The following is a 15,636-nucleotide window of genomic DNA, read 5'->3' as shown; positions in this document are numbered from 1 at the left end:
TACTGTTATTCCCATTTTACAGACGAGCAACTGAGGCACAGGTCAGTTAGGCAACTTGCCCAAGGTCACACAGCTAGTGACTGTTGGAGCAGAGCTTCGAGCCAAGGCAATTTGGCTCTGGAGATCTTCACTAACTCTGGTAATTTACAGAATGCTTTATGTGATTAATTTTTAATGTGGAAACTAAAGAGAAGGTGAGTTTCACGCTGGGGATAATGGGGCAGGCAAAGGAAGCTGAGAACATGCAGGAGCCTGGAGACCCGAGTCCCTCAAACTTGCAGTGATCTTCAGAATGGAAATGAGAGGTTGAAGCAATCCCATGAAACTCTTATGAAGGGCTCAGAGATCTGGGTTATGCTCAGTAATGATGATGATGATGGTGATGATGATAAGATAATTACACTCACTGGGCTCATTGTACATGCTAGGTATTTTATATTTAATGTCTCATCAAATCCACACAACACTCTATGAGGTAGAGGCAATTTGTAACTCCATTTCATACAAATGGAAAATGAGGCTGAGAGTGACTCGCCCCAAGTGTCACAGCTAGTTGGTGGCAAAGATAGGCTAGTCACCCTGGCCTGTGTGACTCCAGAGCCCTGGGCCCCAGGCCACCCCTGGTTCCCTGCTGGGTGCATGGCCACGTGCATACCTAGCAGCAGAGCGTGCTGAGCCTGCAGCCTCTCCTGCTCCCCCTGGAGCTCTTGCCGGGCCTTTTCCTCCAAGACCTGGAGCTCCAGCCGGTGTGCCTGGTGCTGGATCTGCAGGCTGTGGCTGGATTCCTTCTTCAAGCGCTCCTCTGTGGCCTGTGGGCAAAAGTGGGAGGAAGGAGGCATGAAAGTGGGCACAGAGGGGAAGACCTGTCCCCTCTGCCAAGCTCCTCTGCTGTGCTGAGGCCCCAGTGGAGGGCTTGCAAGACTACAGGGAATGGGATGACGGCAATGGCCTGGTCACAGCAGCCATTTTGTACCATGTGAACCTAACCCTGGTCCACAGCTGATGGGACCAGAGCGGACACGTATTCCAAGCTGGGCCAATCATTGGGAATTTGGTGTTAGGAGGTGGGAAGAGAGAGAGAGAGAGAGAGAGAGAGAGAGAGAGAGAGAGAGAGAGAGAGAAGGAGAGAGAGAAGGAGGGAGGGAGGGAGGGAAGGAGGGAGGGAGGGAGGGAGGGAGGGAGAGAAACACTGACTAGGATGGCTCCAATTTAACACACTCGGGAGCAGTGAGGTGAGCATCTTACACCTGCATCTAGTCCACAGCGGCAGAGGGAGCTGCCTGTGAAGACAGCCTAGGGCTGATGTACAAAGCAGAGCAGAAATGACGGAAGGAGGGGTCCCTACATCTTTCTGAATCCCTGGTCTAATCTGGCCATAAAAACTAGCTGGGTCTCTGCCCTTGGGTTCATTTATATGCTCATTCATTCATTCTTTCATTCAACAAACATTCATGCACTGAAAGCCTAGTCAAACACTGAAAACAAGTTCTATGGATAGCTGTTAACCTTTAATAGAAACCTCTTCATGCCTAAGCTAGCTCAAGGTGGTTTCTGTGGCAGGCACAGTAATGACCCCCAAAGGTGTCCATGTCTGAATCCCTGGGACCTGTGAATATGTTACACAGTAAAACGGGCTCTGCAGGTATCATTAAGTTAGGATCTTGAGATGGGATATTATCCTGAATTATCTGGGTGGGCCCAACGTAATCACAAGGGTCTTTATAAGAGGGAGGCAGGAGAGCCAGTCAGAGAATGAGATGTGGTGATGGAAGCAGAGGAGAGAGGGAGGGATCCAAGGAGGGATGAAAGGGGGGGTTGGTGGGGGGGAGAGGGTGTATAGAGCATATATAATATATATATGGATTGAGGTGTGCAAAACAAGTTGTTTACTAGTAGGGACAGGACTATGGCCACACATGTGTGAGACTGATAAGAGTGAAATGAAAGTAAACATGTTTATGTTTATGTGTGAAACTGAGCATAAGAAAATTGAGTGATAAACACAATCACCAAAACAACTTCTGGTTATCACCTACGAGGTAAACAACTCCTGGCAAACAACTTCTGGTGATCACCTAAGAGGTAAACACATCCAAGGAAAAGAGGATAAAAGCAGAACTCCAGAGCAGTGCCATGAGTGGTCTGACTGGGCGCTACGGCTAAGACCCTCTGCGAGGGGCAAGCTACCATACTCCGGGACTCTCCGAAGTTCTTCCTTGCAAGACCAGCTCGCCTCTGACCTGTCGTGGGCCCAGTCATCTCTCCCGGATGAGGAATCTTCTCCATCCCCTTTTTTTTTTTTTTTTTTTTTTTGGTTGAGAGCCCACTGGCCCATGTGGGAATCGAACCACCGGCAGCCTTCGGAGTTAGGAGCATGGAGCTCTAACCGCCTGAGCCACCGGGCCGGCCCATCTTCTCCATCCCGATTGACTCTAGGACTTGGTTCATTATTAAATTCTATTCTACTCTGTATAACCTTCTGTGCTTACCAGAGCATTGGCCTCTGGAGGGACATTGGTTCCCAAATAAAACTGTGTTACTCTATCTGAACCTGTGCTGGGACTTTGTTCCGCAGTAACATCATGAGTACCACGCAGGGACGTAGGGCACCAAGGGGTTAATGTCCCATTGACTTTCAGGAAGAGACTGAAATGTGGAGACTGCCCTTACAAGTGCTCCCAATGGGGGAAGGAGAGAGAGAGAGAGAGAGAGAGAGAGAGAGAGAGAGAGGAAGGGAGGGAGGGAGGGAGGGAGGGAGGGAGGGAGGGAGGGAGGGAGGGAGAGAGGGAGGGAGAGAGAGAGGGAGGGAGAGAGAGAGAGAGACAGATTGATTTGAAGGTGCTGTATGCTATACCGTTGGCTTTGAAGATGCAGGAAGGAATGCAGGCAGCTTCCACAACCTGGAAAAAGCAAGAAAACGGTTCTCCCTTGAACTTTAGGAAGGAAAACAGCTCTGCCAGCACCTTGATTTTAGGACTCCTGACCTCCAGATCTGTAGGATAATAACCGTGTTGTGTTAAGCCACCAAGTTTGCGGTAATTTGTCACAGCAGCCATAGGAAACATACAATTTCTGGGTTTTTTTTGTGTTTTTGTTTTGCAAGAGAAGAGGAAACGAGCTCAGAAAGGTGAAGTGACCTGACTGAAGACAGGTAATGGTGGAGGTAGGATGGTAACCCATGCACTGTGATGTCCAGGGCATAAACTTTTTCCACTCCCTCATGCAACCTCTGGGAACAAAGAGAAATGGAACTTCACCAAATGTATGCGGCTCCCGTTAGATCACACAGCCATCCCTGAGCTCCAGACAGCTAACTGAATATGGCAGCACCTTGCCTGGATGCTCCCCAGCAAATGGGAAGAAAGGGAAACTCAATCATCCAGCGGTGAGTTTATTCAGTAAGACAGGAAAGTCTCACTTTTAAAACTCTCCAGAATTTCCTCCTCTTGCACTTACTGCAAGACTCAGGGAACTCCAACTGGTAACATTTTTATCAGAGGCGGCAGCTCACTGGTGGAGTAGATGGCTGGTTGCCCAGGCCGGAGTCGATCCAGTTACTGGTGAAGCAGGAACCCTCCAGACTACAGGTGAGCCAGAGGTGCGCGGGTGCTCAGAGGGAATGGGGCACCTGTGCAAGCATGAGGGCCAAAGCAGACAGTGTTTGCCTTGGGAGGGCTGCAGGAAACACACATCTAGGGAGCAGGCAACAGTGGCCAAAAGGTAGGATCCCAGAGAGTCAGAGCATGAGGGCTGGACTGTGTGGGTCCACCTCAGGTAGTCACCGGGTCTGGGTCAGGACTCTGAGGTCATTGGAGCTTATACCACTGCTCAAATGTGCAACAGAAGCCAGAAACAAAGCAGAAACGCAGCTGCCAGCACCAGGAACGCAGCTGCCAGCACCAGGAAGAGAAGCCTCCTACCTCCTCTAGCGCCCTCTACTGACAAAGCTTAACATTTGTAAGGGAGAAATGCTTAAAGGAACTATTAATATATCATTATCGCAGAGCAGGCACTGAAGGGGGAGTTGGGAGCTGACAGGCAGTAAAATGATAACAGGAGGTACATTTCCTAATATCTCACCCATCTGATGGCTTTTAATTCAATTCTCACGCTTATTAATCGTTTTAATTGAACTGCTCAGAGTTGTTTCATTGTCTTTTCGCTTCCCGTACTGCTGTTGAGATGTGTGATGGCATTCTGATTCAAGTACTTTGTGTCTGGTATCGTTTTTCCTCCGTGGGAGCTTTTAGAATTCCTTCTGTTTCTCTGGTGTTCTGAAATTTCAAGACGAGTCTTGGTAGGGGCTTTTTCTCATTTAGTTCTAGGAACTTCATTCTGTTATATTTCTTTGAAAATATCCTCTCCTCCATGATCTCTCCCTAGAACTCCTATTTGTTAGATATCGACCTGGATACAATAAGCCACAGAGACTCTGAGTAATTCAGTGAGGCCCTTGACTAAGTAGCTACTATGAGCTGGGAGAGGATTCGGTGATGAAGAAGTAGAGATGGTTCCTGGCCTCAAGGGGGTTCCAGTTTGGTAGATTTGCTTGTATAAAGAAGTAATTAGTTAGAGTATGATGACTGTTGTGACAGGAACAGCATGTTATTGGTGGCAGTCATAGTAAGAATCTCCTGAGAGAGCAGGGAGCGAAGGTCTTGTGAGAAAATAGAAGGTGGAAGGAGATAGATTGTCGTGGGCCTGACTTCCTCATCACAGCTTTCTAAGCCTTTGGGAAGGTCTTTTCTGCTGAGCTGGTCTTTCTCAACTCTGGGCTGCCCTTCCCCTCTTTAGCTGTTGGGCTGAGCCTGACTTCGCAGCATGCATCATGCAGGACATGTCAGGAAAGTTGTTCTTACATGATCAAGGTCACATGCAGATAGGGAGAAGCAGTACAAGAAACCCAACAGGTGCTGGCCCAGTGGCTCAGGTGGTTGGAGCACCGTGCTCCTAACGCTGAGGTGGCTGGTTGGATTCCCACATGGGCCAGTGAGCTGCACCCTCTACAGCTAAGATTGTGAACAACGGCTCTCCCTGGAGCTGGGCTGCTGTGAGCAGCCAGAGGTCAGCATAGGATGCCGTGTGCTGCCGCAGGCTACCGGGTACTGCCAGGAACGGCCGGTGGCCAATGTGAGTGGCCGGTGGCCAACGTGAGTGGGCAGCAGCCATCGTGAGCAGCCAGCTGCCGTGACAGACAGCTGGCGACCGACATAATACCAGCATGGGCCAGGGAGTTGGGTCCTACACACAACTAGAGAAACAACGGCTTGAACTGGAGTGGTGGGGGGAGGTGGAAGATGGGGAAAAAAAATAAAAGAAACCCAACAGACTAAGTCTGAATCTGTGCTGCGCCACTTCCTAGCTGTGTGACCCCGAGCTAAATCTCTGAGCCTCTTTCCTCATCTGGAAAAATATGATAATAATGACCTGGTATACGACTACTGTAGGAATTGGAGATAATGTATGAAAGGCTGGCAAGCGCTCAGTCGAGAGAGGACTCCGTAATGAGCACCCTCACCTTGACTTCCTGATTTTTGGCCTTCTCAAGCACGCGCAGGGCTCGCTGGTGGGAAGCCTCGAGCTGGGCTTTCGCAGCCTGGTTCTGCTGCCTGGTCTCCTGGAGCTCGCACTGCAGCTTCTCCCTTTCGTGGTCGGAGAGCCGCTTGAGCTCCTGCAGGTCTGCCCTGTAGTTGCTGGCGCACCGCTCCAGAGCCTGCTGCATTTGCGAGACCTGCCCCCCAGGGCAGCCTGCCTTCAGCTGGGCCCTTGCCCTTCTCTTTCCCGGGATTTCCTTGAAGAATACAAGCTTTCTGAATGTTTCCTCAACCCAGCCAAGCCTCCCCTATCTGTGGGAATGCTGAAAGGCGGGGAAACCTCAAGCTTGAAGAACCTGGGGATGGCGAGTCCTCCTGGGGACTCCTCAGCTAGAGCCACAAATGCTGAGCAAGAGGAGAAGAAAGGCTAGGATACACACCATCCGGAAGAAATAAAGAGGGCACCTGAGTATCTCCAGGGAGCAACATGGCCTCCCTCACACCACCCAGGTGCTTGTTCAAGTCTTGCTTTCTTACTGAAGCTCCGACCCCACTAGCCCCTTTCGTATTATACCCATTCCATCAGCACCAGCCTCCCAACCCCCTTTACCCTGCTCTCCTTTTTCTTTTTCCTGAAGCCCTCATCATCTTCTCATATACTATGTGCTTTGCTTATTTCTTATGTCTAGAATTTATGGTCTGTGCCCACCTCCTTTGCTAAAACATCGGCACTTTAATGCAAGATTTTTGTCTGCTTTGTTCATGGACGTACCCCAAGCAGCCAGAGGAGTGCCTGGCTTATACTAAGTGCTCCTGGGCCACGGCAGGTGTGGAGGGAATGAATAAATAGAACCAGAATCCCACCTTGCCCTGGACCTGGACTGCACTCCCCAGCTTAGACGTGAGTCAGGCCCTGTGTACATGTCCAAGGTTGACTGTACAGACCAGGAGGAGCCAGGGTCTCACTCAGCAGGAGGGCACCCCCCCCCCCCCACGGCTGTCCTCCTACCTGGGCTTGCAATCTGGCCTTCTGACTCTGCCAGTCCTCCTGCAAACACTGGATTTCTGGTAACTTCTCCTTCAGCAAAGAGTCCAGTGGAGATTGTCCATCACCTCCTTCCTCGTGGGTCACTTTGATCCTTTGAAGATATGGAGGCCCAAATCACAAAAGACCCTCGGCTAGAAATGACACTACCGCCCTGAGAACACCTCCTCCACTCGGGCTGGAGGAGGGAGCTCCCCTGGCACTTAGTGGAGTGAGAACCATCTTCCTTGGATTTACAAAACAACTTGACATACAAATTCTAAGTGTTACAGCACTTGGGATGCAATGGGGATACAGCCAGAACTGCCCGGTATCTATTTTAGTGGGTGCTTAATAAATGATGATAGACTGTCAGGATGACTGAGCTGAGAGTTACTTATAGGGGGTCCTTTTGGGCCCCAGCAGTCTCTATGGTCTCATTTCACAACTCTTCCTGCATATGAACAAAAAAAGGCCCAACAAAAATGCTTTACTTGAATCCAGTACTTTACACTTGTTTCATTACATGAATATACCATGGTTTGTCGATCCATTGTCCTACTAATTGAGAATCTTCCAGTACTCAACTCTGAGCTTTTGAAGCAGCAGAGAAATTCAAATGTAATTAGGTGAGACTGGGTATGGTAAGTATTTATCCTCCTTAACAATGTAATAGGATGCCACAGCATGGGTATCTTTGCAGAGATTATTGGGATGTGAGGGATGTGTTACTTCCTCTGGCCAGAGAGCAGAGGTTAGGGAGTTGGGCCCTGGATGGTGAAGAAAGTCCATGAGAAGAGGGACTCTGGTTTGGCACAAAGTAAGAAAAATGTAAAGAACTAACCAAACATTTAATAAAGAGAGACGGTTTCTTTTTCTGCATTCTAATTCTCTTAGGTTATCCTTAAGCTTTTTGAAGATGTGCTAAACACAACCACCTTTACGGAGAAACAGACAGAAGATACCTGGGTCTGAAACACACCAAGAGTCAGGAGACAGCCAGAGGTGATCGACAGAGAAGCAGCCTGGAGCAAGAGTGACAAGTGACACTACCAGGCTGGAAGTGGGAAACACATAAGTTCTCCCTGCTGGCCCCTGGGGAGGGGACTTGACTTCCTCCTGGGGCTCAGTTATTATCTTAAAAATGTTTCATTGAGGAAAAATTTACATATACTGAAATGCACAGATCTTAAGTGTACAATTCAAAGAGTTTTGACAAATGTATACAACTGTAAAACCAACACCCCAATCAAAATATAAAACATTTTCACTATCCACAAACACCCCTTGTACCCTCTTCCCAATAATCCACCTCCCACAGGCAGCCAGTGCTTTGATTTCCAACACCATAGATTATTTTGCCTGATCGTAAGCACCGTACAAACAGAGGTACGTGGTATGGATTCTTCTGTGTCAGACTTCTTGTGCTCAATAGAACGTCTTTGAGACGTTCAGTGGTTCCTACTTTTCATTGCTGATTAGTGTTTCATTATATGAACATACCATGATTTATGGACCCATTTTCCTACTAATAGACATTTGAGTGGTTTACATTTCTGGGCTATTATAACTAAAGCTGCTAGAAACCTTTTTGTACAAGTATTTTTGTGGCGATATGTTTCCATTTCTTTCACTTAAATAGCTAAGATGGAATTGCTGGCAGGTATATGCTTAACTTTTTAAGAAACTACCAAATAGTTTTCCGAAATGATTGCAGCATCTACACTCTCAGTGGCAATGGGTGAGAGTTCCAGTTGCTCCACACTGCTGCCAACATTTTATGTCCTCAGTCTTTTTAATTTTAGTCATTCTATGGGTGGAAAATGGTATTTCACTGTGGTTTTTAAATTGCATTTCCTTAATGACTGTGATGTAGAACACATATTCTTAAGATGAAAACTTAGTTCATGTTAAAACTTTCTTTATAAAAATATAAGTAATCAATGCTATAAATTTCCCTCTTTCACTATATCCCACAAATTTTGATATGTCTTTTTTTAAATTAAAGTTTATTAGGGTGACAATTGTTAGTAGATATGTCATGTTTTGGTTATCATTGAAATTGAAATATTTTCTCATTTCCACTGTGATTTCATTTTTTTGACCAGTGGGGTATTTAGAAGTATAGTGTATAGTTTCCAAATATTTGAAGATTTTCTTGATAGTTTATTGTGAGTTCTAATTTAATTCCTTTGTAGTCAGGGAATATCCTAGAAAACACAGAGTATATTTCAGAGTATATTCCAATCTTTGAAATTCATCAAGAGTTATTTTGTTGGGGCTGGCCCGGTGGCTCAGGCGGTTAGAGCTCCATGCTCCTAACTCCGAAGGCTGCCGGTTCAATTCCCACATGGGCCAGTGGGCTCTCAACCACAAGGTTGCCGGTTCAGCTGCCGGTTCAATTCCCACATGGGCCAGTGGGCTCTCAACCACAAGGTTGCCGGTTCAATTCCTGCCGCTGAGCTCCCAGATGGCTCAGTTGATTGGAATGCGTCCTCTCAACCACAAGGTTGCAGTTGGACTCCTGCAAGGGATGGTGGGCTGCGCCCCCTGCAACTACCAACGGCAACTGGACCTAGAGCTGAGCTGCGCCCTCCACAACTAAGACTGAAAGGACAACAACTTGACTTGAAATCCTGGAAGTACACACTGTTCCCCCAAAATCCTGGAAGTACACACTGTTCCCCAATAAAGTCCTGTTCCCCTTCCCCAATAAAATCTTTAAAAAAAAAAAAAAGAGTTATTTTGTTGCCTTTTATTTTGTCCATATTGGTGAATATTCTACATGTCTTGAAAAAAATTTTCAAGCATATTGTCTAAAACTTGTTCAGGATATTGTCTATAAATGTCAATTAGATTAAGTTAGTTGACAGTGTAGTTCACATCTTCTGTATTCTTACTGATATGTCTAGTCCTTTAGTTGAATGCTCAGGAAAGGGTGTCAAAATCTCCAGCTATGAGTGTGGATTTCTGCCTTTAGGTCTCTCAGTATTTACTTTATTATGTTAATGCTGCTATTACCATGTTTCCCCGAAAATAAGACCTCACTGGACAATCATCTCTAATGTGTCTTTTGGAGCAAAAATTAATATAAGACCCGGTCTTATTTTATTATAATATAAGACCAGGTATAATATAATATAATATAATATAATATAATATAATATAATATAATATAATATAATATAATATATATAAGACCGGGTCTTATAGTAATTTTTGCTCCAAAAGACGCATTAGAGCTGATTGTCCAGCGAGGTCTTATTTTCGGGGAAACAGGGAAGGTCATACACATTGATGATTGCTATGTCTTCCAGATGAATTTACCCTGTTACTATTACGAAATATCCCTTTTTAATTCCTCATTAAATTCAATGTTCTGAAGTCTACTTTGATATTACTATAGCGACATTATTTTCCTTACATTTAATGTTTGCATGTTATATCTTTTTCCATCCTTTTATCTTCAAACCTATCTGTGCCTGTACTAGGACTGTCATAACAAAACACCACAGACTGGGTGGCTTACAAAGTAGAAATTTATTTTCTCATAATTCTGAAGGCTAGAAGTCCAAGATCAAGGTGTCAGTAGGTTTGGTTGCTTCTGAGGCCTCTCTTCTTTTGACGTTTGCAGATAGGCACCTTCACACCGTGTCCTCACATGGCTGTCCCTCTGTGTTGTCTGTGTGTTACTGTGTGTTACTTCGTATAAGGACACCAGTCAGGGTGAATTAGAGTCACCCTTGTGACCCCTTTTTAAGTCAATCACATCTTGAAAGACTCTATCTCTAAATAGAGTCAGATTCTGAGGTAGTGGGGGTTAGGGCCTCGCCATGCAACTTTGAGTGGACACAGTTCAGCTCACAACAGTGTCTTTATATTTAAATGTTTCTCATAGAGACCAGGTAGTCTTTTATCCCGGCAATCTCTTTCTTTTAGATGGAGTGTGTTTCATTTATATTGTAATTATTGAAATGGTTACGCTTACATCTACATCTTGTTATTTGTTTTCTATTTGCCCATCTTTTCTCTTATTGTTCTTCTGTTCTTCCTTTTCTACCTTCCTGCCTCACAAATATTTTTAAGCATTCCATTTTAGTTCTTTTATTGGATTTCTTTCTTTTAGCTTTTCTTTGTATTAATGTTTAACTTTGCGCTGTGGATTACAATTTGTATCCTTAACTTATCACAATCTACGTAGTCTTAATATTGTACCTACTCATGTAAAATGTAAATACCTTATAAAGTTTAATTTCATTAATCCCACCTGTCTTCTGTGCTAGTGTGGTCACATATTGTTTAACTACATGCATTATAATACAATGTTATTGCTACTATTATTATTCTAAAGAACTTTGATGTTGTTTGAAAAATTCAGAGGAGAAACAGTAGTCTTTTATATTTACCACTTCTGAGACTCTTTACTTTCTCCTGTAGATCTAAGTTTAAATTGGGTGTAACTTCCTTTCAGCTTGAATAAATTCTATTAGCATTTATCATACTGCACATTGGCTGGTGAAAATTACCCTAGCTTTTATGTATCCGAAGATGTTTTTATTTTGCTCGTTTTTTTAAGAATATTTGCACTGACCCTATTCTGCTGCACCAAATGCCTTTATATCCTAAGGAGCGAATCCCACCCTGCCGTCCATCACAAAGCAAGCCACAGCTGACACTCCTGACTTCCCATACCCCTGTCTGTTAAAACTGGTCCTGGCCTGCTCGTCCCTACCTTAAATCAAAAGCCAATGTAAAAAAAAAAAAAAAAAAAAAAAAAAGCCAATGGAAAAGCCACCTTATTCTTGGAACCATCATGCCCAAAAGCCCAGATCCCTCATAAGTGTCCCTCACGGGGGTAAATATTGAATATGCAACCTCCCCACTCCCAAAGGAACCACTGCATTTCTGTCCTGAAGATTCTGGCTGTACATCTCAGAGAACCTTTCAATTCTCTCGTCATCATCCCTTAGCTCTTCTACTCTCACCAAAACCCCTGTTGAGAAATCTCCGGAGTCCCCATCTCCTTATTTTGCTTCTATAGTTGAGGACACCCCGTTACCAATATAGCCACCATAGGAGAAAAAGACAGCAAGTCTTTCCTCTTTCCATGGTGATCTTGTTTAGTCCACAGGGTTTGGGTAAAGCCGGCCCCACGTGACACATGCCTGGCCAATCAAAGCATTTCACGTTCTTAACCTGAATGATGGACATGGGATCCAAACTGGGCCCCTAAAGACCTCTTTGAAATTTCTGCCACTATTTTCAGGAAAAAGATTCTTTCTTTCCCTCTGGAACTGAGAGTTCTAAATAGGATAACGTTTGTGGCTGCCACTGGTAAGCAATAGTACCAGGATTTAACGTGGAGACCTGACTCCCGAGTCTGTCTTCTTCAAGCCGGTGTTCTTATTTGCTTCATAGATCCTGAGGCAGACTCTGCGGGATGCTGCGGACGTATTGCTAGCTGGAGGGCTCACGTGTCTGTAGACTGCCTGACACTGCCATGGATGTGGTTTAGGGGTATAGGCCCTGCTTCTCCGATGCTATGGTCTGAATGTTTGTGTTCCCCCACAATTCATAGGTTGAAACCTATTACCCGTTATAATAGTATGAAGAGCTGGGTGTCTTAAAGAGTGATTAGGTCAAGAGAGTGAAGCCCTCATGGATGGGATTAGTGCCCTTAAAAAGGAGGTCCTAGGCTGCTCCCTTGACCCTTCCATCATGTGAGGACACACTGAAAATATGCCTTTATGAACCAGAAAGCGAATCCTCACCAGACACAGAATCTGCTAGTACCCTGACCTTGAACTTTCCTGCCTCTGGAGCTGTGAGAAATAAATTTCTGTTATTTATAAACCACCCAATCAATGGTTATTTTGTAAAGCAGACTGCATGGACTATGACACCGAACTACTTAGAAAGCTGCCAGATGGAGGAAGCACGGCTTCCATGTCATCTCTCAGGACCCCGTGCAGGCCACCAGGTCTGTGGCATTTTGTTACAGCAGCCTGAGCCGACTGAGACATGTGAAGAGATATCCTTCCCTGCCTTCTCCAGTCATATCAGTTTTGGTCGTGTGACTTGCTTTGGCCCGTGGGATATGGATAGAAATGAGAGAGTGCAGTTCTGAGTGTAGGCTTTAAGAGGCATTGTCTGTTTCCATCAGGCCTTTTGAGTTTCTTCCCTTTACCAGGACAACAATGTGCCCTAGACAGGGGCTAATCTTTCAGTCTCAGTCCCAGAAGGAGAAGGCATGTGGAGTAGACGTGAACTCTACCCGTGTTTGGGACAGAGCAATCACACCTCACTCTACACCAGGAGCCAAGCTCATATAAGCCCAGCAGAGGTTGGCAGAACCAACAATAAAGGTAGCTGACCTGTGAGCTAAAAATCATCGATATTTTGGGAATGCTTGTCACAACAGCAAAAGCTGACTAATATAAGTGATATAGAAGGGGGATTTCCCCTTGGTGATAAGCTCCTTTGTCTCCCTTTAGTTAAAGAACACTTGGAAGAATAGGGAGCAGAGGTTTGGGGCGATCCATGTCTGAATTTTGGTCAGGTTTACTAACCTTTATGAGTTTCAGGTTCTTAATCTGGAAAATGGCCTGTCTGGGTTGGTGTGACAATGACATAAGCTATTTTATGTAAAGCTGTACTGAAGATGTTCAAGGCCTATCTGTTCCCTTCCAAAGCATGATGGAAGGGGCAGCAATAAATACTTGAAAGTCTTCACTGACTCACTGACTGACTGAATGAATGAATGAATGAATTCTTCCAAATCTGAGTCCTCATTCACTGGAGCCCTCAGAAGTCCGCATGCCCTCCTGTACCTTTCTTCTTCATCGCTGCTGGTTCCTTCTTCAACTGCTAATTTATCTTGATCCTCTTCTCCTCTGGGCAGGGTCTGAGAAGGTTCACTGATCTTCAAGCATGGATCCTAAGGCAGAAACAGTTGCAAGATGAGACTAAGTACAGTTCCCTGACCCAAGCTGTGGCTTATCAAACCAGAGAGCAGAGGAGAAAGAGCCCCCAGCAATCTATTACTGGAGCATAATTCGCAGGCCGAGGATGAGGCCTATGCCGACTCAATGCCTAGCACAGGGCTTGGCTGAGATGCTGTATCAGCTCCTTGGATCGTTTTTTTTTACCCATCAACCAAGCATTTCACAGGCTGACAAAACTAAAGCACGGAGAGAGTCAGTAGCTGTCCAGGGTCCCACCATCCGTGAGTAGTGGAAGTGGGATATGCCATCAGGCATCTGACTCTGCAGCCTGGAGGCTTATCCACCTCGTGATACCGTCTGTGTATTATCCACAGAGAGTGGTCCTTGTCGGGCCTACTTCACGGGCTGTCGCGGGGATCAGAGGACAGTGCCAGCAACAGGCACGGGTCAGCAAGTATGAGCACTGGTCTTACCATTACTATACCCATTTCACAAGTGGAAGTCTGCTACACCTTATCACAGAGGGCCAGAAAACATGGAACTTGCTGAAAGATAAGAAGCACTGAAAAATGGAGTGTGGTAGGAGGAGAATACAGAAACTGAGTTAACCAGGAGGCTTCCGAATTTTCTGTAAATTGACTTGTTCATGTCATTCTCTCTTTTGCACAGAGATATGAGAGTGAGAAAGACTTTCTTATTTTTATTTTTTTTCTACTTGTCATGGTAACTACTGTCCATGGAAAACAGTATGATAGGATAGGCTAGGAACAGATTTCTTTGTTCCAGCTGGTTGCCATACCATGAGTGGCAGGGCCCAGTGAGTTTGGTTCACGGCTGTGCATTCTCAGAAGTGATGTCACTGACCAGCTTACAACCTCCATTGGACCTGAGGATAAAAGGCCAATCTTTGCCTCCTATTTTCAGGTATTTTGGGCATTAAAAGTATCTCAGAGATCTCTGATTCCTATAAAACCCAGAAACAAATATCTGGGTTTAAGTCTAAGCAAAACAGCTTGTGAAACACAGTTATAAATACATGTTCTCTATAATCCAGGGGAAATAACATAATAAATGTGGAACAACAACGACTCAAAATCAGGATAGTATAATACCACAATATAAACACATAAATGACGATTAAGGTTAATTAGGTCCTGGTTTCAAAAGGAAATTGAAGGTTACAAGGGAATTTTGGCAAATAGCACAAAATACACTGGCAAAAACAAAATGGTACCAGTAATCACCTTAAACATGAACTGGCTAAGTTCAGCATGGATATCTATCATGGTAAAAGGAATTGTTCACTAAAACACTCTGATACTGAACCGGTAGGCAGCTAACAATAAAGCCTGAAAACATAAGGCAAAACGTTTAGAATTGTAGTGAGAAATGGGCAGATTTATAATTCTAAAGGGAAATTTGAATACTCATATACACTCTCAGAATCCGACAAATCAGGTGGACAAAATGAGATAGGATATGGAAGATTTGGATATTAGTAAGCTAAACCTAAATAGCTTAAAAAAAAAAAGACTACCAGTCGCTGTTAGCATTTGTATGGTGCTTAGCATGTGCCAGGCTCTAGTGTGTGCCAGGCCCTCAATTCTGAGATGGGCATTATTATCTCATTTTAAAAGTGGTAAAACCAAGGCAGGAGAGGATCCGTAACTTGCCCAAAGTCAGACAGTGAATATAGTACAGAACTCAGATTCTGTATGAACAGTATGTGTAAAGAACAAATATGTGTTCTTTAATGACCAAACTGAGAATATATGTTCTTTTTTTCCCTATCACACAGGAAACATAAAAAAAAACTGAGCCCACAGCAGGCTATAAACCAAATCTCAACACAGTTCAAAGTGTAACATCCTACAGATCTTGTTATCTGATGACAATGCAATAAAATTGGAAAGCAACAAAAAGTAGGTGTAAAAGAAAAAACAAGATAAACTTCAAAACTCTGAAATACAATTAAAGATATACACACTTAGTGGGAACTTTATAGCCTTAAATACATTTATTAAAAAACATTTAAGGGGTGTCTGGTTAGGTCAGTTGGTTAGAGCATGAAGCTCTTAACAAGGTTACCAGTTTGATCCCCACATGGGCCACTGTGAGCTGCGCCCTCCACAAC

General features: G+C 44.7%; 1 protein-coding gene across 5 annotated transcripts in view; it reads right to left on the bottom strand.

Moving 5' to 3' along the window:
• The window catches only part of FAM184B (family with sequence similarity 184 member B), a gene marked incomplete at its 5' end in the record, with an annotated part of 96,630 nt that overhangs the window by 13,268 nt on the left and 67,726 nt on the right, over positions 1-15,636 (bottom strand). For 3 of the 5 annotated variants that reach the window (XM_081045926.1, XM_081045924.1, XM_081045925.1), the window contains 4 exons: positions 656-809; positions 5,519-5,731; positions 6,544-6,673; positions 13,389-13,495. In XM_081045926.1, coding sequence (XP_080902052.1) covers positions 656-809; positions 5,519-5,731; positions 6,544-6,673; positions 13,389-13,495 — 604 coding nt within the window. The remainder of the gene's footprint in view (positions 1-655; positions 810-5,518; positions 5,732-6,543; positions 6,674-13,388; positions 13,496-15,636) is intronic. The other 2 variants (XM_081045927.1, XM_081045928.1) reach the window with 1 other exon arrangement.

This window comes from Rhinolophus hipposideros (assembly GCF_964194185.1).
Source record: "Rhinolophus hipposideros genome assembly, chromosome: 1".
Taxonomy (NCBI): domain Eukaryota; kingdom Metazoa; phylum Chordata; class Mammalia; order Chiroptera; family Rhinolophidae; genus Rhinolophus; species Rhinolophus hipposideros.
The sequence above is the reverse complement of the archived record's forward strand: the minus strand, read 5'-3'. Positions and strand labels throughout refer to the sequence as shown.